General features: G+C 43.0%; 1 protein-coding gene across 1 annotated transcript; it reads right to left on the bottom strand.

The window, feature by feature from the left end:
* On the bottom strand, positions 1 to 26,834 carry CMTM7 (CKLF like MARVEL transmembrane domain containing 7). Its single transcript, XM_063155227.1, has 5 exons — positions 26,673 to 26,834; positions 7,598 to 7,771; positions 4,537 to 4,635; positions 3,425 to 3,506; positions 1 to 3,067 (listed from the first exon to the last, which is right to left on the bottom strand). The coding sequence occupies exons 1-5, from the start codon at positions 26,832 to 26,834 to the stop codon at positions 3,054 to 3,056; spliced, it is 531 nt and encodes a 176-aa protein (XP_063011297.1). The 3' UTR covers positions 1 to 3,053.

The following is a 26,834-nucleotide window of genomic DNA, read 5'->3' as shown; positions in this document are numbered from 1 at the left end:
TGATTCTCCACATCACCCAGACAGCTAACAGAGTTTATTTCTAAAACAGCTGGAATCCCATATTTAACAAAGTTGCAGACAGATGGAGCTTTCAGAACCAGGTTGACACTGAAGGAGACTTAAAACACTTTTGCTGGCAGAGGTACAGCAGAGAGGTGTTGAATTCCCTGCCAGACGGAGCTGTCATTCAGCAACCCCCGGTGGAGCTGGTGGTAACAGAAAATCTGTGCTCTTCTTGGTAGACATGCTTCACAAGGAGGATTTGGGGAAAGCAAGGAAACTTTGGCAGCAGAGATGTCAGTCTTCCAGCTTGAGAGCATCCTGATTAGGAGCATCTGGTGGGTCTGTGGACCCGGCGCTGTCACAACAGCCAAAGCTGCAGGAATATTTTAGCCCTGTCAGTAGGCACAAAAGTCAAAAGGGAACTGGTAACTCATATCTCTTGATCCAGTATAAGCAAGTGCACTTACAGCAAAACATATTCTTTGGATGATCACAGAACATAGTTCAGAAATTCTTTGGTCGTTAGACTGCATGAAATTCCTCTTGACTTTTTTTTTCTCCATATGGTGACAACTGACAGTAGTGATGTGAGAGGCAAAAAAAAAAAGCCAGTATAGTGCCAGGAGAGGGAGCATGGTTCCAGGAGAAAGTGGAAACAGCATTTTCTGCAGAGCAAGCTCAGGCTCCAGCCCCAATCCTTAGCAGGTGCTTCTCTCCATTGCCACTGCAGCGCTGAGGTCTCAGCAAACACTGCTTGCCACAGGACTGCCAAGTGGGCTTAAAGCTTAATGTGGGAAGGTTCCTACTGTCAATCTGAGGTCATACCTCAGGAGGTGAAGGAGAAATAACACAGCCTTTTTCTTCTAGGAAAACAGGAGAGGTTGTATCCTCAAACATCTGTCATATCAGTGCAAATTAAAGCCAGAGTGCTGCTTTCCAAAAACTGTAAAGTCAGTCTTGGCAGGAGGACTGGAGATCAAACACCCCTGTTGCAAAAAATTATACACACACATATGTGTGTGTGTGTGTGTGTGAGTACCTTGTTCTGCAGGTATTTTCACTCAAAGTGCCCAGAATGAAGTCTCCTGTCACATAAGGCCATCTGAGTGGTCCTGTGCTGGCAGCACAAGGAAGGCTGAGCTATCACTGACACTGCTGACAATGGATTCCCAGCTGAGGAGAATGTTTGTTCTCTCTAGCCAGAAAGCCTTTGAGCTATGCTCAATTCTGGTTGTCAAAAAGAAAAAAATGGCTCATTCCTGACTAAACATAAAACACATCATCAGAAGGTAGGGGGCAGAAGTTGAACACTGTAGAAAAATAATCGCCAATATGAAATTAGTAACAATATACCTGCCTGTTATATGGTTTATTTGAATAATCCTCTGTATTAATACTGAAGCACTTTATCTTGGAGTGAATGTATGTACCTTCATCCACTAAAAACAGAATTTTGTCCTTTTGAATTGTTTCCTGCCCTGTGTTGCTCCAAACAGGACACTTTTGAAAAGGAATAGCAAAAAGAATCACAGAAACTGTGCACCATGAGGAAGGGGATTCTTACCTCTTCAAGTTATCTATTTTCATTTATTTACTCAAAATTTTTGACATTTTAGCAGCTGGCCAATTTTCTGTTGTCAGAATTAAAAATAAATTCTAAGTAAAGATACATATATTAGGATGAAAAAAAAAAAAGGTGGCAACAAATAGCAATATATATTGACCTGCCATGAGGATGAGGCACAAAAAGAATTTTCTGAGACAACCATTAAATTACTTAGCATTATTGATGCAGAATTTCAGACAAATAGAAAAATAAATAGGAGGCCAGAAAATGCTTTTTTCTTCAGACTGTCCCTGATAAACTGTATAAACCCAACTTCTGCTGCACCATCATGCAGTTATCCCAACAGAATAAACCAAGTTCTACTTCACAGCTAAACATGATAGGAGAAGAACCAAAGAGGAAGAGAGGCCCATGCTTCCTTTTTTTCCTGCAAAGAACTCCCAGCTCACCAGAGATGGATTGCAAAAGGAAAGACAAAGGTGCCAAGAAGGCATTGTCTCAGCACTGAAGTTACATAGAATTTCATTATGATACCAGGTTGGACAAAACTGAATTGTTCTGCCTGTCCAGGCTCTGGGCAGAGTCCCCAGGAGCACAGATTCCAGCTGAGGCAGAGAAGTGACAATACCACATGTAAGAGAGAGAAAGAAGCACATTGCTCCATTCACAATGGGCTTTCCATGAACACTGGTAGATTACAAAGCAAATAATTTATAGCAAATGCATAGAAATTTTCTAAAGAAGTGGTCTTACTATGAAAAGGAGAAAAAAGACCCCATAAAATATTAAATGTGTGTTCTTGGATGCATATTTTCCTGTATTTGGCAAGGGAATTTTAAAAGAATAATCTTTGCTAAAAATTCATGGAGGAAATCCCTGATTTCATCGTGTACTGTTGGGGTTAGGAAGAAGTGCTTGCAATGATGTTTTCAAGTTGCAGTTCTTAAATTTTGATGCTAGCTGAGCTGATGTTAGAAAAAGTCCACAGTTCTGATAGAAAGAGCTAACAAAGGCTTGGGTCAGCTTATCCAGGCACGATTAGTTTGTAACTGTTCATTTTTTAAACATATAATCCTTGGAAGTTAAGAATCAGGTAGGAATTTGCAGGATTTCCCTTGTGTAAACAGATGGAGGAAATCAGAAGGAATTTTTCCATCCCTCTGAAAGGAGAACCAAATGACTGTCCAAATGAGTTTTAAATAACACTTATTGCAAATAGCAGGAAACAGCCACAGCCCAACTTGAGAGATAGAAGTTGTCTTTCTCTGAAACAAGCAGATTCTCCATTATAAACTTCTTTGGGTGGGGGGAGCAAAAAAACTTTGGTTCACAACATTGTTTTGCATAGGAATTCAAGTAGACCTTCCAAAGCTACCAGCTTGTCCAGGCTAGTAACAAAACACCCATGTCTCTCTCCTCAGTAGTGGACACTCCTCTTTGGCATCCTGTTTTGTAAGGCAGACATCTTGCACAGGTGATGGAGTCACACAGATGCATCTTTGAAAAGGAAGACAAGTGTCACTTGTGTTGCCACAAACAAATTCATCCAATTTATTAAGCAACATACTGGAAACTTTTTGGTAAGGGGTGGGGAAGGGAGAAAAGAAAGCACTGCTATGTTCACTATTAGCTAGAAGCAAGTTATTTCGCTCCAGTAGTTATTTGTTAACAGCTGTCAGTAGCTGTGGCAATGTTTGTGATGCCAGAAAATTTGGAATTATTGCTTTTTGAGTAATTCTGAGTCACAGCAACCAGGGCATTAATAGATTCTTCCAGGTAGACACAGCCCTGTGCCGGACAATATAAATATTCATTTTGGGAAGCATTCAGGCAGTTACTAAGCATGATACTTACTTGTTGACTGTGTGATGCACGAAACCTTGTAGGATGACCACATGCTTATAACACAGAGTATCGTAGCCAGGAACCCGAAAGTCTGGATGAGAAAACAAACAAACCACAAATACTTATGGAGCATTAGATGACACATATTCCATGCATGTATGGACACTTTTGTATATTCAGCTATACATTTTATGGGATTAACAGACACAAAAAATTGTGGGTTTTTTTACTCCATTCTGACAAAAGACTAAAAAACCCAGAAGTTTCTGTAGTATAATAGCAGCTTATGTCTTGTTAAAGCTGAAAGACAGACTGAGAGTCATGCACAAGGAGAGAGAAACAGCTGGACGGCAGCATGGAATGTCAAGTTCTAAACTTCTCACTAGGATTCTGCAACAAAGAAAAGACTGTTTCTAGCACCTCTGATTACTGCTCTTTTACTGCCCCATTCAAACAAGTCTTTCCCTGCTGTCTGCCAAATAAACAAGTCAGGTAGGTCTCCTAGCCTGTTTGCACCGTCAGGACTGAGTTTCTGAAAGTAATTCTTTATTGTGGAGGAGCTGTATTTCAGGTCCTGCTGCTGTGAAAATACTGTCACCCACACTTGGAAGTCATGCCTCTCTCTGTAAAGCCTTCCAGCCAAGAGAAGCAGACAGCACCTGCCAGAAGTCAGCTCAGAGCCTCACTGGGTTTTAGCTCAGGAGAAATTATCTTGAACAGGGCTCTGTTCAGGAGCAGGAAGCGTTGAAAGCTGAAAAGTGGAATGAAATCCTTTAGGTAATTTCCAGCTGCTACAACAGTCTTTTGTCAAAAGTTAATTGTCTTAATTCTTCACCTAAACACATTAGTTCCTGTGAGTTAAAGCAGAAGCCTTTGGTTTCAATGCTCTGGCAAGACAAATACCAACATTAGTGATGAGTCCAGCATCTGACAACAAAATATTTTTGTTGGCACTGTGTAACAGAACATTCACTAAAATGAGCTAGAAGGTTGTTCACCCAACCAAGACACAAGTAAGGCAAGTCTGTAAGAAAACAAAGGTACAAGTGATAGATTTCCAATGGCCTACTTAATATATATTGCAATTTTAAAAGTGTCAAGCCTAATAAACACAGTCTTACCGCTCCGGCCACAAGTCCTGTTATATTGTAACTCTTGGATGCTGCTACAATCGATCCAATGAGAAGCAGAATTGTACCAATTAAGTAATGAAGAAACTCCTGAAAAGACAAGCACAGCATGCATCAGAAGGGAAACTTATCTACAAAGCATTTTGATATGTCTCAGAAAGAAAGTAAGTTGGCAGAGATGACTCAAACCCTCAAACCCAGAGGACAGAACATAGCCAAAAAGGGGAAAAAAAAAAAAAAGCAAAGTAAAACAAAGCAACAAACCAAACACCAAAACCCAGCAATTCACCTTGTGAGTGGATTCTATACCAAACCTCAGTTTCTGTTCAAAAACAACAGTTTGGTCAACTAATGTTACTGGAATAGGATTTACTTGCTGGCTATGGATGCAATCCTTTCAATTCAGTACATTACCTCATTGCACCAAGTATGCACCTTATCTAAAGAGATGGTTCTGGAGCAAGGAAGGAGCCTTAAGGACATATTTCTCTAGCCTATATGAAATGGCATAAGTGGGAAACCAAATGCTCCTACTTCTGATAATCTTAGGAAGCCAGCACTGGATCTACTGCTGCATTTACAAAAAACTTACATCAGCTGAGACTGGGAACCACAGGGAAGGGAGGGAAGCCATGAAAAGCACAGCTGTAGTAAAACATGATGCCATGGGGTTTTCTGAGAGAGGCACCACATTTAAATTCTTCTCTGAGATGATAAGTATCAGTCCAGGAGTCAATTTTATCTAGTTACAAGCATGGTGTATCTGTGGATTTTGATTTTGAATCCCCACAAAGCTTATGATACCAGTACAAGTGTTTGGACACTGAACATGGGTTGTTTTTTTGTGCATAGTGGGGTGGGGCAGGTGGATATCTGCTTCCTTTATCAGCATGAGCCAAGCAAATACAAAGGAAAGGAGAGGAGAGATTCTGTCTCAAATCAGAAGATGGAATACAATCCCAAAAGGAAATGTTCCAAGGAAAGACCAGAAGATGAACAGTCTACCATACCAGTTTCACCCTGCTCAGGTGTTAAAAAGAGCTGAGGAGGATTTTTCCTGTAAAGTAGGCTCTGAGAGCACAAGTTACTTTCCTAATTTGTAAACTTGTTTCGGGTAATCAAAATCTCAAGCCTTGCATTTGCCAGAATAAATGATATGCACAAGGAGGCTTCTCTGACTAGCCCATGAGGCAGCAGCAAATGGGACATTCCACTGCCTCCTTAGAGACATCAAATAAAGCACTGTGCACAGGCTACTACTTTAGAGGAATCCAAGGGATGGGCAAAGCTGCAACAGAGTCATCAGAGGCCACATTAGGTGGAGAAGCAACGCCGGCAGGGCTGGAAGAGCGCCCCTCTGGAGAAATACTTCCAAGCTTTAAAAGGTGTCATCAATGAACAACCTCTTGAACCACTTCAGCTTTACTGGCTGCAAATCACACCCCTGATTGCAATGTAAAGATCCTGCCAGGAAACTCATCCAAATGCTAGCTGTAGTTTTCCAGACTCTCTCACGTCTTCCTCTTCTGTCCTAAAGATACTTAAATGTGACTGAAAATGAGGTTGTTTGTTTTGCAACAGAGTAGCAATGTTCAAGCATCACATCCTATAAAGCTTTCTGAAGCTGAGCAGCCACAAACTTCAGTGCCTTAAACTCTGGAACATTGAGGAATAATTAAACACACAACAAAAAAACCCCAGAAGCAGCCAATGCAGAGGCAAAAATAGCATAGTCCTGTTACAGCAATGCACACATTAAAGATTGCTCTGCAAAACTGTCATTTATTAGCTTACTTCACTCCTTTATTTGAATCCCTGCATCTGTACTATCTCTAGATAAATAAGTACCTTTAGAAACAAATAGTGGTGGCACTATTTGAAAAAAGTCTAGCCATATTCTTCAGCTAAAAAGAAAAAGAAAATTAAATTTTTCTCTCTGGTTATATGTGGATGGATGGACAAACTGTTATCTTAGATCTGTAAATTGCTTACATAGTTTCCATTAACCACCACCCAACCACTTCTTGGGTATAAAAATTCCTCTCTATCTCTCCAGTTGGTTTTCCCCACTCCTTTGGCCCTTCTTCAGTGGAACTAACATATGCAAGGGACACTAACATATGTTCTAAGAGGTTGTTAAAATCCACCATCCCACACTAGGATGCAGAACTCTTCTGTTAGCTGACCTGAGCAGACCTACTGAGGAAGTTCAGGTCTCACATTTTTGCTGCTGCCTGTGGGTTCTCTGCTAGGGTATGAGAGATGGATGTGTACAGGAAATGCGGGAATGAGGCAGGAACATCCTGCAGGATACCCCAGGAATGGCCAGGCTGTGCAATCAGGCTGAGGCTACTATTTTTTGCTGTTGTTTAAGTTATCTAAAACCATACCAAAAAGAGGCACATTTGATTTAAATAGCACTCACAGCCTTTATTTTCGGACAGGATGTAGTACATGAATTCTAAAGCTATGATTTGGTACTTTAGCAATCCCTGAGCTGCTATAAATGACCTGAGCTAGGACCCACCTGCTGAAGGCTTGATGATCAGTTGCTTCCTTTCAATTGTCTCTTAATTAAATTATTGCCTTCCATATAGTAAATCTAGATTTATGTTTGTGCAAAGGAGGGCAGAATCAAATCCAAATCAGCTGAAAAATCTTACAGTTACATAATCTGCTGAGCTGAATGCAAGCAACAAAAGGATTTACACAGGAGGCAAAAAAGAATTGAGTGAAAGACAGCCTATCTTGAGTGAGAGCTGAGTGAAAAACAGCACAAGGGAATGGACTGAGAAAGCCCCATCAACCCCGAGGAGAGGAGAGGAGAGGAGAGGAGAGGAGAGGAGAGGAGAGGAGAGGAGAGGAGAGGAGAGGAGAGGAGAGGAGAGGAGAGGAGAGGAGAGGAGAGGAGAGGAGAGGAGAGGAGAGGAGAGGAGAGGAGAGGAGAGGAGAGGAGAGGAGAGGAGAGGAGAGGAGAGGAGAGGAGAGGAGAGGAGAGGAGAGGAGAGGAGAGGAGAGGAGAGGAGAGGAGAGGAGAGGAGCCCAGGCTTACCGCGAGCGGCCAGCTAACACAAGTCAGCTTCCTGTAGACTCTGAAAATGTGCATGATGTAGAAGAACAAAATCATAACCAGGTCGCACATGGTGACAATCTGAAAGAAGCTGTATGCACTGTAATCTGTCCATGGAGAATTATTTACACTGATGAATCCAATCAGCAGCGTGATCTGGAAGACAAAAGGCACATTCAAGGTGTTCACTCTGGTGCTCAGAGGGTTGTGGAGATGATTTTAAGCACAACAAAATGACACTTAGAAACAAAAGACAAATATCTCATGTAAATGGAGTGGTCCCAACAAAATGGACAAGCATGATAATAAGGTTTTATAATTAGCTGATAAATGAGCTGAAGCAACTCCCTGGTGAAAGCGACAATGGCCAGAAGGAAAGCAGCAGTTTCAGCCTGAAGAACTCAACTTGAAGATGTCTCTGTGTACAACAGAAGAGGTCTCAAATAGAGAAATGGAACTGTATGCCAGGAGTTGCACCAGTGACTGAAGCATCTGAAGCCCAGAGACTTTCAGGAGTCCACTGAAAGCTGTGAAAATGGAGGTGTCCATGAACACACCTTTCACTTTCATTTAGTGACATTTTTCACATGCACAATCAGGGGACCTGAGCTAACAGTTTTACTCTTCCTTTTCTGCCACCTACAGAGCAGAAGTATTAATGGACTGTAAGGCAGTATCAGAGTAAATAATAGAAACATTTGGAAGAACCTATTTAATTCATCTCAGCCCCAAAACCTTTATAAGTTAACACTGCCACATAAAACTATAAAGCATTATTGCACAACTTCTTACAGCTGTATGCTTGCTAAGGACAAAAGCTATTTCCTTTTTTTCTTTAATCTAAAGCTACTTGTTTATTTTACTAATCTTGCTGCTTGCACCAGCCTGGCTAACCTGGGTGATCAAAATAAATCTACCAAGAATATACTAAAATATTTTTTTATTACAGACTCAGTCAATGCATGCTTTCAGCCACTGTAATTTTTAGTTCATCCAAAGTCAGCCAGAAGCTGTAATGATTCACATTTTAAGTGTTTCTCCTGGACATTAAAAACTATCTGAGGAAGCCAGCACTTCAAGACTGCACCATCCTTTCCTGCACACTCATCTTCCAAACTCCTAACCAACTGCATTAATTATCAGAATAATTTCCTTAAGATTAAAAGAGAAAAAAACCCAACCACAATGCCCAAACAACATAGCTTAGATTCTCCCTAAGTGTTAGCCAGGTTTCACCTGCTCAGTTCTGAGTGGACAGGATAAATATACACATGTACAAGGGCAACCAAAAGGTCTGTATGTACAAAATTCACAAGGACCTTCACCAAACCAAATTCCATCCAAACAGCCACATCAATGTCTTGACAGTGAACCACTTCAAAACCGTGGCTCCGGAGGAAAAAGTTTTCAGGATTCCTTCCCACACAAGTGGCTAAGCTGTTGTCACACCTGGTCCAGCTCCATTATTTTTACTGTGGCATTCCAAGGAGCTGATATTAGCCCTGTAAGTGAGCCCTGCTCTCTGAATCTTAATGTCAGTTAAGCAGAGTCATCTGACTTAGCCACTGAATAATAATAACTTAAATAATAATAAAAATAACTTGAACAATCAGAAGGAGATAATTTACCCTATAAGCTAGGAGCACACTCTAAGTGATGCAAGACAAAGCTATTATTTCCATAAATTAAAACTAAATTTAATGAAATTTTATTCTATAGGAAGACTCAACAACAAGTCACAGCAAGCACTGAGCCTTGCTCTAGGATAAAGATGGGATGAGCACAACATTCTCTAACCACCAAAGGCTGGAAGAAGTTTCCCTTATTTAGGTGTCTTCACAATAATCAGTTCCCAGGTTTTACATGGTAAAAATCAAGAAGGAAATGTTAATTCACAGAAATATTAAATCTGCTCACTGGCTCATTTCATGCATGAACAATTAACTTTAGCAGTTTTTTTTTCAGTGTACAAAGGATAAGGAGGAGGACTGGACTCTTGAAGTACAACCACCATCCAAATAATAAAAAGCAGTGGGGAAAAACCCTTAGTTTAAGCTAGACCCAGCTCTTTCAATTTCATGGAAGCATAGCAGTATTTTTCTTTTCAGTTAAAAGGTATAAAGAAATTGAGAAGCATAAAGAAGAATGCGAGTCATCCAGGGACAGAAGATACATCGCAGGTGTCACAATCCTCAGAAATCAGAAGATACATGGTACCAATGAAGAATCTGCTCAACTCCTCACAGGTAGAACCATGGATTTGAACAAACATGCTTTCCATTTCAACAGTTCTTCATGACTAAAACAACTCCAAATCCAATTAGTAAAGATTCTCCCTTTTTTTAAAAATTTAGATGTGCCTCAGCACACAGACAGGAAGAAACCACTGCATGGAAAGAGATATTTCTTTCAAAGATTTACTTTCTTAGCATAAATCTTGCAACATGAGATTTCTAAAGAGTGTCTTCAGTTCATAGGCATGTGATTCTGTTTCACAGACAGGTGAAAGGGGACCTTTCAACAACTTTTTATAGAGCTGTACCCTATCTGCCACACTATATTGCCTGCAGATCCATTCAGAGTTTAAAACTCACCTGTTAAAAAAAGAAAGCCAACAAATACAAGTAAGAGAGCCACCCAATATCACTTGTTCTTTGAAACTGACAAATATTGAAGTTCCTTCACCAGATACTGCTTTCTCATGATATACCAGGGGATGACTGTACCTTTTTTCCCCCTGGGATTCTGGTTTCCAGAGAACTGAGTGATAAAGTGGTAAATATGTAACTGTCTGGGATACAGTTGAACATCTATCTGAGAAGTCAGTCGGAGGCACAGAGAGACAGAGAAAGGAATGGCAAAGCACTGAAGTGATCAAATGCTATGAGTGTTCTTTATGCATCTGTGCTCAGGGGAGCAGGTTTATACACCCTGAAAATAAAAACTGGAGGCATAAAAAAAACAAAACAAAAAAAACAAAACAAAAAAAACAAACAAAAAAAAAAAAAAAAAAAAACCCAGGGCACTGCTATTTCCATTTCAATATAGCACTTTCCAGGTCATGACAGCAACACAGATGTAATAACCCATAGCCAGCAAGCCAGGGTGAGCACAAGTACAGGTCAAGTGATGGGCAGTCTCATGAGATTTCAGTGTGCTCCACAATATACACCTGGGCTCCAGACCTGCACTACAAAAGGGGTGAGGGACACATTGCAGGTAAAGCATTATTTATGCTTTATGCTTTCTGGTTTCTGAGAACAAAATAAAGACCATATGCATTAATCAACCCCAAGGAGGGATTTCTGGATTTAAATAAAGTTCCACATTTACTCTGTTTTACAGAAGTCAATCAGCTTAAATGAACCCACTTCTTGACTCTCCTTTGGACCAGATATTTGAAATGAGTTGTGAAGCATGTTTAGGGACACTGGTATAGATCAGGAACTATCTTGCAGTCAAGGCAATGTGAGCTAAAGGCAGTCAGCACTTACAGACAGAAAAGACATAACAGAGCCTGCAAGACTTTCACAGAACCTGCATTCTCTTCCCTACTTGGAGCTCAAGATGAGGTAAGCACATCCTCACAATCTGCCTCTTTAATGGCACTGACATACCTTCACAAGCTAAACCCCATTTGTATTGGAAATTAACTCAGATCTACAAAAAAATGAAACACAATTCTTTCTTTCCTGATGTGGTCTCCTTCCTAAAGCAGCCCAGGAAGCTGTTGGCCACTGTCACCACATAAGCACATGGTTGGCTCACGGTCATTGTGTGGTCCTCCAAGACCCCAAGGTCATCTCTGGAGAACTGCTTTCCAACCTCTAGCCTGTACTGGTGCAGGGGCTTATCCTCAAACATCTCCAGATACAGAACTTGGCATTTCTCTGTGAGGAACTTGAGACTCCTCTCTCTCCAGACTGCCATGTTCTCTCTCTCTATGGCAGCACAACCCCCTGGCCCATCAGCCACTCCTCCCAGGTTTTTCATCACCTACAAACTTCTCAGAAGTGTACTCATCATCCAGGTCATTAATGAAGATGTGGAACAGTGCCAGTCCCAGTATGGACCCCTGAGGTACACCACTAGTGACTGGCCTCCAACTGGACCTTGCACCACTGATCACAACCCTGTGGGCTGGGTTGTTCAGTTTTAAATCCATCTCTCTGCCCACTTATTTCTCCCATACCCAGTTTGTCAGCTTGTCTGTGAGGATGTTATGGCAGACCAGAACCCTACCAAGATCAAGGTAAACCACATCCATCACTGTTCCCCTGTCCACCAAGCTTGTCACCTCATTAAAAAAGCAGCAAGGCTGGTCAAGCATCATTTCCCCTTTGTAAATCCATGTTGACTACTCCTGATCACCTTCTTGTCCTTCATGTGTTTGGAAATGCTTTCTAAGAGGATTTTCTTCATCACCTCCCAAGGGACTGAGGTGAAGCTGACAAACCTGTAATTCCCTGGATCTTCCTTCCAACCCATAGACATTACTTCAATCTGTTCAGAATGGCACAGCTTCCTTTTGTATTTCTCAGGCTAGAGAAGATAGGGAAAGACTGGACAAGAGGGATACATTCTCCTCCCCTGTGCTATAAAATGCCTCTGGAAGTGCTGGAAATGCTGCTTCTTTTTAAAAATCAGCTGGTTTCCTCCTTGTTTCTTCTTGTCCCTGACAAAGAATGAGCATCTGGAGTCTATTGATCATTATTATACTCAGTAAAAAACAGAGAAAATGTGTATCAAGACTTCAAGGAAATGAATCTTCCACTGCAGGAAAATTCAACACCTTCTTAATAAAAGGAGAGGAATCATGCCTTCATATGAAGAAGAAATTATACATAGAAGGAAGACCCAACTTCCAATTATCCAAAGGCAAATGCATACTGGAGAAAAGCCCCATGGCATTAGGCCCAGATGCTGTTGTACTCCTCATTTTAGGTGATTTGAATTCCACCTCTAACTCCCCATGCTCACTCTTGGGTGGCTGCAGTCCTGCAATTAGGTTACAGAGCACGCTTGGCTCCAAACCCCCTGTCCACATGGGAGAGGGCTGGGCATGATGCTGAGACCCAGAGCCAGCCAGCCACACAACCCTCAGCCCCTCTCTCTGCTGCCTGGGTGCTCCTGTGGCTCCCAGTCCTGTCACTGGCCCCAGAGGCCACCAGGAACACTGCCCAAGAGCTGCCTGCCCTCAGGACTGATGGGCTGGGCTCTCCTGCACCAACACTCGGGGCTGGAGTGCACCAGCACAGAGGGAAAAGCCCAGGCCAAGCCAGAAAGTTCAAAAACTTAACAGAGAACCACCTGCTCCAAGGAAGGAACAGGCAGGAGTGCATGCCCACCAGCCCAGAGATTACATGTACAATTTTATTCACTAGTGTCCTGAGGATAACAAAAGAAAGGACTTGTTTTGCTCCACATGTACCTACTGGTACCACAAAGCATTTTTTGCTCATGTGGTAGATGATCGTAGTTTATCTGACCACAGAACAATTTTATAACCCAGGAATCAATCTGTGCAAGTGCTTTGTATGATCTTTTTCTACTGTCCTGCTATAATGGATGTCATAAATAAGGCTCTGGCTTTATTGCCAATACGTAATTCCTCTGTAACGTCAGGAGAGAACTAAATTTTCCACAGACACAGCTACCTGCACTAACATAAATCCCACATGATCTCCAAAACTGACAAGAACATACTCTTAAAGGAAAGCCTAATGTTCTGAGGATGAGAGGCCCATTTCCACTGACACAACAAGGGAGAAATTGTAAGTCACTGACTCTTGAATCCTGACCCCAGTTTTGTAACCCCATTTCTGTCTGAACTTCAGTAAATCATGTATTTCCCCACTTCAGCTCCTCCAGTCACCCAATGAGGACTAATAAAGACTTCACATGCATTGTGCTAAACTTTTGCTCCTTCAAAACACTTCAGACATGTAAAATAAAGGCAAAAATTTTGAGTACTGCTAATAAATGTCTAGGGCAAGATGGCTGTTTTCTTTTACAGAGTAAATGAAAATAGATGCTCACTAAAAATACCCCAACAAGCAAAGAATCAAAAAAAGACAAGACAAAACCCCCCAAAGCCATACCAAAATACCCATATCCTTTTCCTCCCTGCTTCCTTCTCCAAAAAGCCCAAAAGCCCAAATGGACAATCAACAGATGTAACAGACAAGCAGGTGTGAAAATCATCCAAGGAGGAAGCCACACAACAAGCAAAAGGAGGAAAAGGTTCACTTTCTGAGAGTTGCTTTGAGTTGCTAGCTCAGCACACAAGATAAAAATGAGAATACTAGCTCACTGTAAAATGGAAATCAGTATTTACTTCCTGTCTGTCACTTATTACTTAAAACCAACTGTGAGCAGTGATTCAGAAAGCACACTATGCACAAGACATTGCAAATAAACTGGTTTCGGACCTTTAACGCTAGGACTGCTTCAGTGCTCATCCTCTTGTCCATCCCTGACAGTTCAGAGCTGCACACTCTCAGTCACCCCTGTGCAGCAGCTCTTTCACCACTCTGCCAGTGGAGCACAGGCTGCCCCTTCCCACTGTGGCAGCTCTGCAAGCCCCTGCTCAGTGGTGATGCCCTGCTGTGGGTGTGTCACCAGCTGCCTTCACAGCAGCTCACAGGGGCTGCCCTTTTTGTGGTTAAATCCACAGAAAGGTGGTTCTGCTGACAACCTATCAGTGCTTCCTGCTGAACTGGGCTCACACAGCAGCAAGGCTTCCTGCTTCTCCTCTCCCTCCCCTCACCCCAAAGCACACTCACAAGTGGGCAAGACATTGGCAGTGCCAGCTGGCTCCAGCTGAGCAATGGGATTTTCCAGCCCATATGATGTGTTCAGTGATAAAAGCTCAAGGCAAGCAGGTTTCAGGGGGAATATTTTAGGTTATGGCATTTCTCTTCCCAAGCAACCAATATGTATGGAATCACAGGATGTTTTGGGCTGGAAGGGACCTTAAAGACCATCTGTTCTCAGCCTCCTGCCATGGGCAGAGGCACCTTCAGCTAGAGCACCTGCCCAGCCTGGCCCTGAACAGAGTAATGGAAGAATTTACGGCTTTGCTTGTGTGCGCAGCTTTTGCTTTCCTTATAAAACTGCCATTATCTGGATCCATGGGTCTTTTTGCCTTCCTTCTATTTTCTCCCCATCCTGCAGGGGAGGGCAGTGAGTGAGAGGCTGGCTGGGTGTTTGGCTGCTGGCTGGGGTTAACTCACTGCATGTGGCCTACCCCTTATCTGGATTTCTATCTTCTGTGGTAGTACAAAGAACAATATTAAAAAGCTTCATTGCAGAAACACACAGACTATGGTTTTTACAAATACCAAGATGATGTACTGAATTGCCAGGCTGAAACTGCTATCTGACCATGTAACTTTAAGCTCTGGATAATAATTTTCTTTCTCTATATAGAAATAAGATGTGAAATGCCAGCCTAACTGCAGGAGGAAAGATAACATTAATATGAAGCAAAATTGCCTCAAGGTGCACAGTAACAGAGGAACATTATAACTCTTATCTCAAAGTTTTACCATAATACCAGGACATACACGTTCTCGTGTATAATCCACCCAGCTCTGTGTTATCTTTTCATGTAATTACTTTGCCATGCAATGTATAACCACATCCTCGTGTTTCTCAGAGTATTTTTTTCCTTGACTTTTCCCCTCTACCATATCCTCCCATAAGAAGAGACATTTTGTCTCTGGTGTTTCCTTTCCTTTTTTTTTCCGCTCCGTATTCCCCTTTCCTTTTCTTTCTCTCCATTACACTCCATATTTCTTCTACTTTTGTATCTCTCATTCTTTCCCATCCAAATCTCCCTCTACACATGACAGTGCACCCCAATTCCCTCTTTTAATGTTTCCTAACTATCTCGCCCACTGTCTTGCATCAGGGCACGTATTGAAATTAGCTAACCAAAAATTAGGACCATTCAGGGGAGAAGTGTCAGAGGACAGGATTCAGCATAGTGCTACACCTGCACAAACACTGCAGGCAGCAGCTCTGCCTCACCAGTTTCCTATTGGTAAGACCTGAAAGTGGTTTTCTTTTTCATCCATTGTACTTGCTGGAGGACTGATGAACCTTTGTACTGCTTTAATGTCCCTCCTCCTGAATCTGAAAAGAGGAGGACCCTGAGAACTATTCATAAAATTGATAAAACCTGTTTGATTTCCACTATCTTAAAACCTGCCCAAGTTTTAATGCAAGCAATTGTACAGAAAGTGTGTCTGCAAATTTGGAGCAAGGGACAGCACTGACTCATGTAGTTTCATCACAGCATTTTTTAAATATAAGAGCTAAATGCTTTTTGTATTTGAATGAAAAAAAGTCAAAGTTTCCAGCTTGTGACACCAGCCAAGATAGTAGATGGAATTTTCCATCCCTATGAGAGCCAATCAGGATAACTGTGCCCTGGAGAAATGTCACTGATTACAGCTGGACATTTCCAAATGTTACACCTCAACACAGTGCAGCAACACCCACATATTATTAAGTTCATACTTCTGGATGGAGTAAAATAATTTTTTAACAGCTTCCCAAATCAGAAAGATGAGCAAAGCACAGACCAAGGTTACAACTGCAGCTCAGGCAAGACTGGTCCAACTAATTTAAGCAGCAATGTTGACTGCTGCTGTAAATGAGATTTCCTTCTCCCAGGGCAGTGTTGGAAATGTGAGCTGTAAACCCCCACCAGAAAAAGAAGATAAAAGGCACAGTCCATTTGAAACTTCATTAATGGCAGATGAAATCAGCTGCCTGCAAGTGCATGGTTCTGTGAAGCAGTCAGTCTTTGGTTGCACAATCATCTCTCAGCCCCTGCGTCTGGGCAGATTTCCTTCTTGTCTGGCTGCTTTGCTAAAATAAGGAGGCTGCCTGGCCTCTGATAAGTCACTTCTCTTGTGCACCACCATCCACAGGCTATTTATTGAAGATAAAAATGGTGGGAGGGTGAGAAAAGGCAAAATAATCTTATTCAGACCCTCTACAACACAGATAAGAGGACAATCCTAAGTACAAGCGAGGGGTGTTGTGTATCTATTAATAAGAAGTTATCTATCTGCTCAGGCCCAGGCCTCAGTGGTGGAAAAGGATGTGGGGTAATCCCAGAGCCAGCGTATGAAGGACATTATTAAAGAGCCCTTGAAGCAGGGTGTCAGCCATGATCATTAAAAAGGCAAGTCTTTGTAATGACTAGCTGCAATTAAGCCCGGCCTGCCACTGATCACAGGGCATGCAGGACTTCAATCCCACCCCTGCCAGCTGAACCAGCTCCCTGCCTCAATCCCACAGCTGCCTGCACACACTGAAAGGCACCACACAATCCTGCACGTTATTTACTGAAAGCTGAGGACTTCATGGTTACATGGCAAGCAATATGATATATTCCCATCAGGCAGTGAATTAGTGAAAAAAAATAAAAGCTTGTTACCCACAACAACCTCATAATTTTATTTCTTCTTCTCTCCAATTTGTTTAAAAATCTACTTAAATTTAAAACATTCCAACTGTGAAAGCACTATCAGTAAGTTTTTCCAATCTATATAAAAGCTGCACACATGACCCTCAAAGTATTGCAGCAACTGAGTAACATTGCACAAGTGACATAATGCAAGTTACAAACAATTCCCCAAACATGTAAAATCCACTGCAAAACCCTATTAACGGCACAGCTGACTGCTAGCATGTCTGCAATGGATAGGAACAGAAATTTTAATACAGCAAATGCCCTAGCAAGGTTCTAGCTCTGGGAAACACAGCTGCTTTCCCTCTAACTTTCAAAGAAGTGCCACCTGCAACAAATGGAAATATTACTGTGGACCAGGAGAACCCTTACTTTGTAGCTTGTTTATTTATTAATAAGGGATTATTAAGGTTGCCTCTGTGCAGGCAACCTTATTGCTGCAAAAAACCACATAAGCCCGTGGCTGCTGCTGTGGCTCACCCCACTGCAGAAGATTATCTCTCTTGCATAGTAGGGAGAATCTCTAAATCATCTCAAAAGACTACAGGAAGTAAAAACATTGTAAGAGACTTGAATCTCCAGACTCCCCTAGGAGAAACTGGAGTATCTGGTTATAGCAGCCAAAAATGAGGGGAATTAGTATAACCAAATCTCTCCAGATTCAAGAACTGCACAGCAAGCTGTGATTGATATCTGTCTTCTGCAAGTCAAGCACTTCCAACATCTAGATCCTCCTGGAGAGCCACATCAGCTGTTCTGTCCATCTGGTAAACCTGAGAGTCAGACAGAAGGACAGGAGGAGACAGTCCCCAGTGTGAGTAGGTTTGTGTAAGTGGAGAAGGACTGCAGGAGGCTGCCCACCTCACCTGCCACACCTCCTTCTAGCTGATTGGGAAGATAAACTGCTTGCAGCAACCAGGCACCTCTGAGACTACCACTCTGAACCATTCTCAGATAGATTGTCTGGCTTGCTTGTATTGCTGGCCCATTAAAAAGCCCCAAAGTGAAGTCCTATTTTGCCAGTGATACACAATCTAGAAAGAGCTTAATCCATACTTGTGAGCTATAGAGATGTTGTAGATCAATTTCATGGCTGTCTAAAAATGGATCCACCAATTGTGCATGGCAATACCACCTGCAGAGAAGGAGCCCACGTTGGCTGGCCAACCAAGCCTGGCTGCTAGAAGCCCAGGGTACATTGTGTATATTTACAGGCAGCAAAGTTTCCACCATGTTCTGGACATCCAACACGTATCTAGCAGCACAGAGCCAGTTAAAACTAAGATAGGAACATACAACACAAAAACCAGTACCCCAAGGCAACAATCATTCTAGCTAAGCTATGAAATCAGATGCATGAAAAAACAAACAGCAAGCTCATCTTGCTGGAAGTTGTTGCTGAGATCAAGGGATACCATGTGAAGGGCTCAGTGATGCCTCGTGCCTCTGCCTGCCAACCCTCAGCGAGCAATCTGCTCATCACTCCCCCGTAGAGATGCTGCTCACAACACGGCCCCTTCTCACTGTCTGAGTGAGGCATTTAGTGCTTGACTGATTCAGATCTTCAGTTGACACCTGCCACATCTCTCCCTGCCTCAGAGATCACCACACTGACATCTGGCAGTCACAGACAGCAGTTAAAAAGTTGTTATCTATCATCTCCAGCAAGGGCTTTGCTGAGCCATGGAAACAGGATCCTTGAGGAGGTCTCCTTGAATAAGAAGAGGACTCATTTACATCACCCAGCCCACCTTGTTAGCTGTGCTGGTACATAATGATTTTCATCGGGAAAACACAGGTGAGAGTTCCAGAAAACATCAAGACAATGCCCAGATGAACTGGCATCATCACAGTCTAGCTGCTGGATCAGGGTGGGTCTTTGCACACCACAGAGCAACCTTTTCTAAGTGTGAATACTCCATGCTTAGCAAGGTGCCAGAGGAGTGAAGGGCACTGAAAGAGAGGGAAAAATGAGAAGAGATGAGATTCCCCGTGGCACTGCTGCAGCTGGCAGCTTTCAGTGAGTGCCTGGAGACTGACAGGTCTCTCCAACAGGCCGGGACAGCACTCCTGTGTCTGCTGGGAAGTTGGATACTCAAGCAATTGCCAAAAGGCTCAACAAGCCAGCAGGTGAGTAGCAGCAAGTGGGGACTGTGCTTTTCCCAAACAAAGAAAAGAGCTCTTGCAGAGCATGATTACAGACTCGAGGAAAATAGGCCAAGTCAGTCTGCAGTTCTGCAGCTGCTGATGGTCATCTCACGTTAACAGCATACTTTTTGCCCAGCTGTCAGCACTTGTGTCTTGAACTCATTAGTGGTATCCCTAAAAAACAGAAACAGAACAACAAACTGCCAAAAATATTATGAGAAAATTCCTCCTGAAGCAGCTTTTCAATTTTGTCATCACAACACTTCCATTTTCCTTAAGGGAAGCTGTGAGCAGAAGAGGAAGCCCTAAGCATTGCAGCTGCTGCTATTGTTGCAGGAACAGCAGCCGGGTTTGTTTTGGCTTTGAAAGCTGCAGACAGCTAGCCTTGACCAGTCAGGCACATCTGTCCTTGCCATTACATTCATCAGATGACCATCATCACAGGCCAGGGAGTTGTTTCAGCCACAATGACCCCTTCAGGAATCTCAGTTACACAAAGGAGAGGAAGTTTACAGGTGGGTGAAGGGAAATCACAGCAACTCCAGAGTCTGAGCTCTGTGTACAGAAAATAGCAATTTCTGGCTGCTGCATACTTTACATACGACCACAAAATAGGAGGACAAGACCACAGCACACACGATATGACAATAGCACAAAGGGGACAGCTCAGCCAGAGGACTGAGTGAGCACCTCACAGGGACTCCCCAGGGAGGGCAGTGGAGGAAACACTTACTCATAGAAGGAAACACTGTCTGGCTTTGGGGAACAACACCCCACTAATGCAGAGCAGGTACCAGAGCCTCGGGGTCAGGTGTGCTTCTCTCTCTCACTCATGGCTTCTGCTGGATCCCAGTGAGACACAACAAACCGTCCCAGCCCCTGCAGCCCTGGAGCCCAGTGAAGGGTGCTTGGCAAGGTGCTCTGTGTCATGTACAGGCTCTGGGCAGAGGGAGACTGAGCTTGTAAACAAGGGATTCAGTGGGGTCTGTCACCCTGTGGCAGGAGAGGAGCATGTTCAAAGGCATCCAAATCCAAACAAAGTGAGGACAGGGAACACATTGCTCTTGCACATCTTAAAAGAAAGTCACAGAGCAGTAAGAATCCATATTTTTCACCATATCTTATTATCCGCAGACACCATGTGACCTAAGATTTTTAAACACCACCTTAAAATTTAACTTCCCATAAAACAAATGTGCTAAGAAACCACTGCCAATATTTCACTCTGCTCATTCAGGCATACTGAACACATCTCAGGTGATGTGGTAAATTCCTATGCTTCATTTCCCTTTTTTTGTTATTTCAGAAAATGTTATTTGTTGACCCCTGTTCAATCACCTCTACAGAAACAATCACCTCTACATGCACAGAGATTGCTAATGAATGGATTGCAACAAATCCAAATGGATGCACCAAATAAGCAATAAAAGATGGCTCCAACTTTGAGCTTTTAGAAAGCCTCTTTTAGTAAGTAAAAAATAAAACATTCACTGACACATTCAGAGCAGAGATATCCTAGTGTTTAGTAATGACTATAATTGCCTTGGAGTTGATTTTTGAGCTTTCTAGAGCAGCTTTGACATCAGAAAAACTACAAGCTTCTTTTTTCTTTTTTTTTTTCCTGAAAGAGGCAGATAGAAATTAAAACAGATGGTACAAAACCTTCCCCTGCCCAAGAGAAAAAGCAAAAGGACTACATTCTCAGTTTGTGGTTTGAAACACATGGAACCACTTCAAGCTCATGTATTTCCTGCCCTTCCATGGCAGACACCTCTTCTTGCCCATAGCAGCCTCTGTGGGTGCACTGTTCCCTAAAAACACTTATGGAAAAAGCAAACCAGAGAGCTGAAGTGAAGCTCCATTAGTTCCCTGGTACTGTGTAACCTGGCAGACACCTGGGTAACACTGCAGCTGAGAACAGCTGCATGGAGACAAGACAGAAGGGGGAAACTCCTTAAAATGGTGTTGCTTGTGGAATTTCACATCATCAAACAAAAGTGTGTCAGGCTCCCAGCAAGCACTCCTTGGCTGGCATGCAGAGAACACAGTGTTTGCTTCCAGCTCTTGCACAAACACCTGGAGAGAAAAAATGGCCACCCAGAGCAGCAGCACGTTAAAAACACCACTGGCTGAGGCAGGCAGCTTTGTGTCCTCAGAGGGGAAATAACAGCACCTCCCAGTCCTGCTGGGCTTAATTACTAAGCCTGGGCATTACTTACTCGAGTGTTCCAGCTTTGGAGCCATCTAAGACTCAGATAGTTTTTTTCTTTCTCTTTGTTCAGCATGCCCAGCAAGGTGATTTTACTGCAGTTTCCAGCAGAACAACAAAAATAATGAGCAGCTACAACAGCTCTGACCTTGGCCTCAGAAAATGCATCTCATTGCTTAGCCAGTAGTTTATCTTGCACTTTTTTGGGGTGATTTTCCACAATCCCCCAGAAAGCACAGTCTATACAGGACTCACAGACAGGTTTACAATTTCAGCACCTCTGCATGTCACCAGAATGCCTCTCTTCTGACTGAACAGCTTTATTAGAATAAAGGCAAAATCATGTCACTGACACACTGCTGCACAGAATTAGATGTTTTACTTCAATCACCTCCTTGGACAGAAAGATGTTTCAGTCTGAAGATCAAGTTAAAAGACTGAGTAGCTCTTAGATAATTCCAAGCACCACTTGCTTTTGTGAATTTCTTTTTCTTGCATCAATGATTTTAATCAGAAATTGTTTTCTTGCACTAACAGATTTTGCTTTCTTTTCATATTTTAAATTCTTCTGAATATAGCTCTTCAGTAAATTTGGAAACACATTCAGAAATGGAGCTTGGCTACAGCAGCCTCACTGCCAGCATTCTCTAGCCTTCAGTGTTGGATGAATGAATATTCTCTTGAATGCTATTATGCAACTATATGTTAGTATACAAATAACCCAGAGAGGTTTCAGCACACTTCAAAGTTGCTCAGAATTACACACTGTCTTGTTGGCCATTCACTTGTCAAGTATGTCATGCTTTTGTCAAGGCATACTTTGGAAATTAAATAGATACTCTGCAGAAAAGCTTTAGCTATTGCTTTAGCATTTTTAACAAGTTAAGATGACGTTGTTAAGTCAGCTTTTATTGAGTTTATCCTTTTTTCACATTACAATTGCTTGTAAATCTTTTCTTCAGCCTTGAGAAGGTAATTTTGATTGTCTTGTTCTCTGTCTGATGGCTCACATTGAGCTGACAGAATCAGCACTGGTTTTAGCTTAAAGCACCCTGTGTTCTGAGGCTGTGCTTACTCTGACAGAGCTGTAACAGTGGTGTCATTGTGGGAACAATGGCCTTCAGTCTGAACTGTGAGCACAGTTAGCTTGGCCCAACCTGGGGGAGGTGAAAGAGAGGCAAAGGTGGCCATGGGTCACTGTGCACCTCTCAGGAAAAAGGAGTGGTCCAACAACAGTTTGAGAAGCCTGAAAACCTACACAAGCATGTGCTGTGCCATGATGGCTCTCCTACATATGAGCTCTCAGCTCTTCAATTTTCTCTCTTCATTCTGTATGGGCACACTCCTGCAAAGCTCTGCCCCAGACACTGTGCACAGGTGATACAATCACTCCTACGAGTGCCTAGGAGAGGGGGACACCTACACAGGCTCCCTGTCTCACATGGGCTGGGCTGGAAGCAGGATCTCATCCAGAACAGCATCAGTGGCATCCTCCAGACTTCAGCTGTAAAAATACAAAAAGCACACGAGGCTCCAGGACAAATGCAATCATTTGAGTCTGGTTCAGTGGAACCAGACTTGTTTCAATCTATCAGCGCTGGCACTCGAGCCACCCTGGTGACAATACAAAGGCACACTGATACCACTGACCATAATGGCACAGGATACCTCAAAAAAACTCCCAAGAACCCATCCACTGAGAACTTGCCAGGCTAGCAACAGTTCCTACAAAGGCTTACAATAAAACAAGTTAGCAGTAGCACAGAATTAGATGTTTTACTTCAATCACCTCCTTGGACAGAAAGATGTTTCATTCTGAAGATCAAGTTAAAAGACTGAGTAGCTCTCAAATAATTCCAAGCAGAACTTGGTTTTGTGAATTTCTTTTTCAAGAAAAAGAAACAAACACAAAGCAAATGCGCCTCAACCAAACCAGCACAGCTCATGCAGAATGCTGGAGAGTGCCACCTGTGTCAGTGTTGGCAAGCTGGCAAAAATTCAAGTCATTCAAGTCAGTTTCTCTGGTCTAAGTGTATTGTGCACACCCACTGATACACACCCACTCACACACTTGCTTAGTGCACTGCTGCTACAGAACCAAGGTGGCCACAGTGGGATCCTGCATGTATCCCTAAGAGGTCTTGGCACAACAGCAAATACCCAAAAAAAAAAAAAAAAAAAAAAAAGGAGAAGGAAAGGAAAGAAAAAGCAAAATCTGTATTAGCAACATAAAGTTAAACAAGCTGGAGCAAGTTAGATGTTGAAATACTTTGCAATTTCCTGTTAAAATCAGAATGTCAGTTCACACTGGATTTTGAAGAGCCCCAACTAAGGTTTGTGACAGTCACATATGGAAAAGCAACTTTCAAATTGTCTTAGTGCCACACAAAATACACAAGTCTGCATATCTATGTTTTCTCCTCCATTTTATTTTCAACATATTTATAGACTATTCCCCAGGCCATGAAGACAATGCATAAAATACAAGGTCTTTTCAAAGCTATAATCATTCTGCAAGGTTAAAGAAATTCTCTAGCAAAAAAAGTAAAGGAACTTGCATAGGCTTACAGGCAAGAAACACTTTTTTCTTCTTAATTTCATTCTATGCTAGACACCACAGCACCCAGAATTTCAAGAGAAAGCACGGGTACCCTCAAAATTAGCAACAATTCAGGCTGCACAATCTCTTCAATAATCCTGAGTTTTAGTCCTGTCTTACAGCAGAACAGCTGTAACATTATCTTCTGTTTTCTTCCTATGATTTCCATAGCATGTTGTTGTCATACATTAGATTAATGTCACTCACACGTACATCTAATCGTTGGGGTTTTTATCTTGCAAGCACAGCAAACAGCCCTCAACGTTACAGTAAATGATGAAATGTTTCTTTCCTGCTCTCTACAACATCCTCTACTTCTTGGTAAAGGGGACGACAAAGAAAGAGAAAACAAAACTTGTAACGTTTCCTCGTCACAACCACAACCACAACCACTCAGAGGCCCAGCACACAATTTAATGTGATATATATCTAACCCAAATGACCTTACCTTTTCCCTTTGGCAGCATAAGGGCTCTGCTTCTCAGTAAGACTACAGCCACCAGCCACACCTACACTAGTGCAGGAGTGTCTACAGACTTAGCATGAAGAAATCTTTACCAGGAAAAGTTACTGCCAACACTTTGTACTAGGAGAACTGAATGCTCATACAAATGGACTTGTGGGTATAAATACGGTCTGAGAAGAGATAAAAGAGAATTGCAAAAATATTTAGCTCTTCCTATTTTATTGGGTGCAGGAGTATATCTAGAACTAATGTATCGTGGTTATTTCTACAGGCTACAGCACAAACATTTGGTTTTCATATGGAATTACTTGAGAAGGCACTATTGTGATATGTGATATTGCAAGAAGTTCATTTGCCAAAGTTCCTTGAATACCTGAGGTAACTCCTACTGATATTTACAGGCAAGATGAAAAGCACAAAAATATAAGAAGGTGAAGCTGAAAGAGTGCAGCTCCAAAAATAATTTAGATTATTTTAACTTCTGTTAAAGTCACCACAGAAAGCCAGTTGCTTAAATTTGGATGAATTTTAGATTGAATGGCATCGATAAAATATGACTTTATGCAAAGTATGTGAAGCATTACATAAAATTAGATAGATTTACATCCAGCACATGAAAATATGTCAAGCATGTAAAGAATGCACGCACTTAATACGCACACCAGAAACTGACATTACAGCACCAATACCCATGCTGTGGCAGCTTTAGGAGTCACACCTCAGAGCTGGAGAGACACCAGAGCAGCATGGAGGGCAGAGAGGATGAGTTATTTCTAGCCCATAAAAGGATCTGTTCTTTCTACAGTGGTGAAAGCAAATAGACTTTCAGCTTATCAGCAGAGCACAAGGCTACTGCTTTAGGGCTACAGGTTCAGCTGCAATGTAGACACACGCTCACACGTCTCCTGCAAAGACTCCCCAGATCCACTCAGTGGTTTGGGAAGAGCCCAGGACAGAAGAAGGCAGCAGACAACTCTGAGTGTTCCTACTGCACAGAATTCATAGTGAGGGACAGCTCCGAGGTCTCATGAGGGCAGGGCAGATGCTCAGCAGGTAAAGGCAGCCATGAACAGTCATGGTCAACTTCATCTCCTGCTACCGAGGGTCATTTCTAAGGGCAGCTGACAGCTAATAACAGACTGGAAGAAACCAGGCAGCTTTTAAAGAGAAACCTGAGGATTTGATGTTACTACTCAATAACTTAGAACATAATGAATCCTAACTTTGAATGTCAGTTTAGAAATCTAATAATCTACACAACTTTGAAAAAATGACCGGACAAATACAGGCATGGGGAAAGAAGGCATTGGGAGCTTACAAAAAATGAAGGCAACAACTCCAGGATAAAACTCTGTCAAGGCACAAGTTTTTGCAGGATGAAAACGTACGTGTGGAGGTATCCGTACACGATGTCTTTCATGCTCTTTCCTGGGCATTATCACTGCCACTACCGTAATTAAGCTGACAAATCACCCCTCAGATAATTATGGCCCATAAAAATGAGAAAGAGCTTATCCATCTGTTAATCTTCTCCACATCTGCATGGAGCTGAATTTCATGCGCTGACTTAAGGCATCAGCTCAAATCCTGGCAGCGTTCCACCATCGACTGCTACTGAATTTCAGCCACACATCTCCCGCATCCCTCCCCGTGTCACTGGGTCACTGCTGGAGGTCTCTGGCAGGCAGGGCACGGAGCCAGAGGGAGCTGCAGCCTCAGCTGTGGTGCCCAACTCTACCAGGTCGCTGTGGGCACCGCCACTTGTCCCCACTGTCTCCTAAAAGCTTACCCACACTATGCAATGAGGTGCTGCGCTGCACGGTGTGCCATCGCATCACGGTGCTACCGCTGTCAATGGCAAAAAGTTAACACTGACACTTTGGGCTCGCACACGTCCGTCTGCTCAGAAGGGATCATCGCTGCGTTAGGAGGATGGCAAGGACAGCTTCCGACAGACGCTCTGCCAGAGGAACGCGGGTTTTGGTGCTGCTGGCAGCTGCGAGGGCTGAGGGGCCAAACCCGCGCGGAGCCCGAGGGCTCTCCGGCCGCGCCGCCACAGGAGCCGTCGGCCGGGACGGGCGCGATTCCCGCGGGCTGCGAGGGCCCCGAGGAGCCCCGGCAGCGGCCCCCGCCCCGCTCGCCCCTTACCATCTGGGCCACCTTCAGCATGCCGGCGCAGGAGCGGAAATAGCCGCCGTCCATGAGCTCCCCGTCCGAGCCCGCCGAGGAGGAGGCGACGGTGACGGGCGGCGGGGCGGCGGGCCCCGCGCTGCTGACCCCGGTGCGGATCACTCGAGCCCCGTGCGACAT

This window comes from Melospiza melodia, chromosome 1, assembly GCF_035770615.1.
Source record: "Melospiza melodia melodia isolate bMelMel2 chromosome 1, bMelMel2.pri, whole genome shotgun sequence".
Taxonomy (NCBI): Eukaryota; Metazoa; Chordata; class Aves; order Passeriformes; family Passerellidae; genus Melospiza; species Melospiza melodia.
Note: the sequence above shows the minus strand (reverse complement) of the source record. Positions and strands in the feature narration are given on the sequence as shown.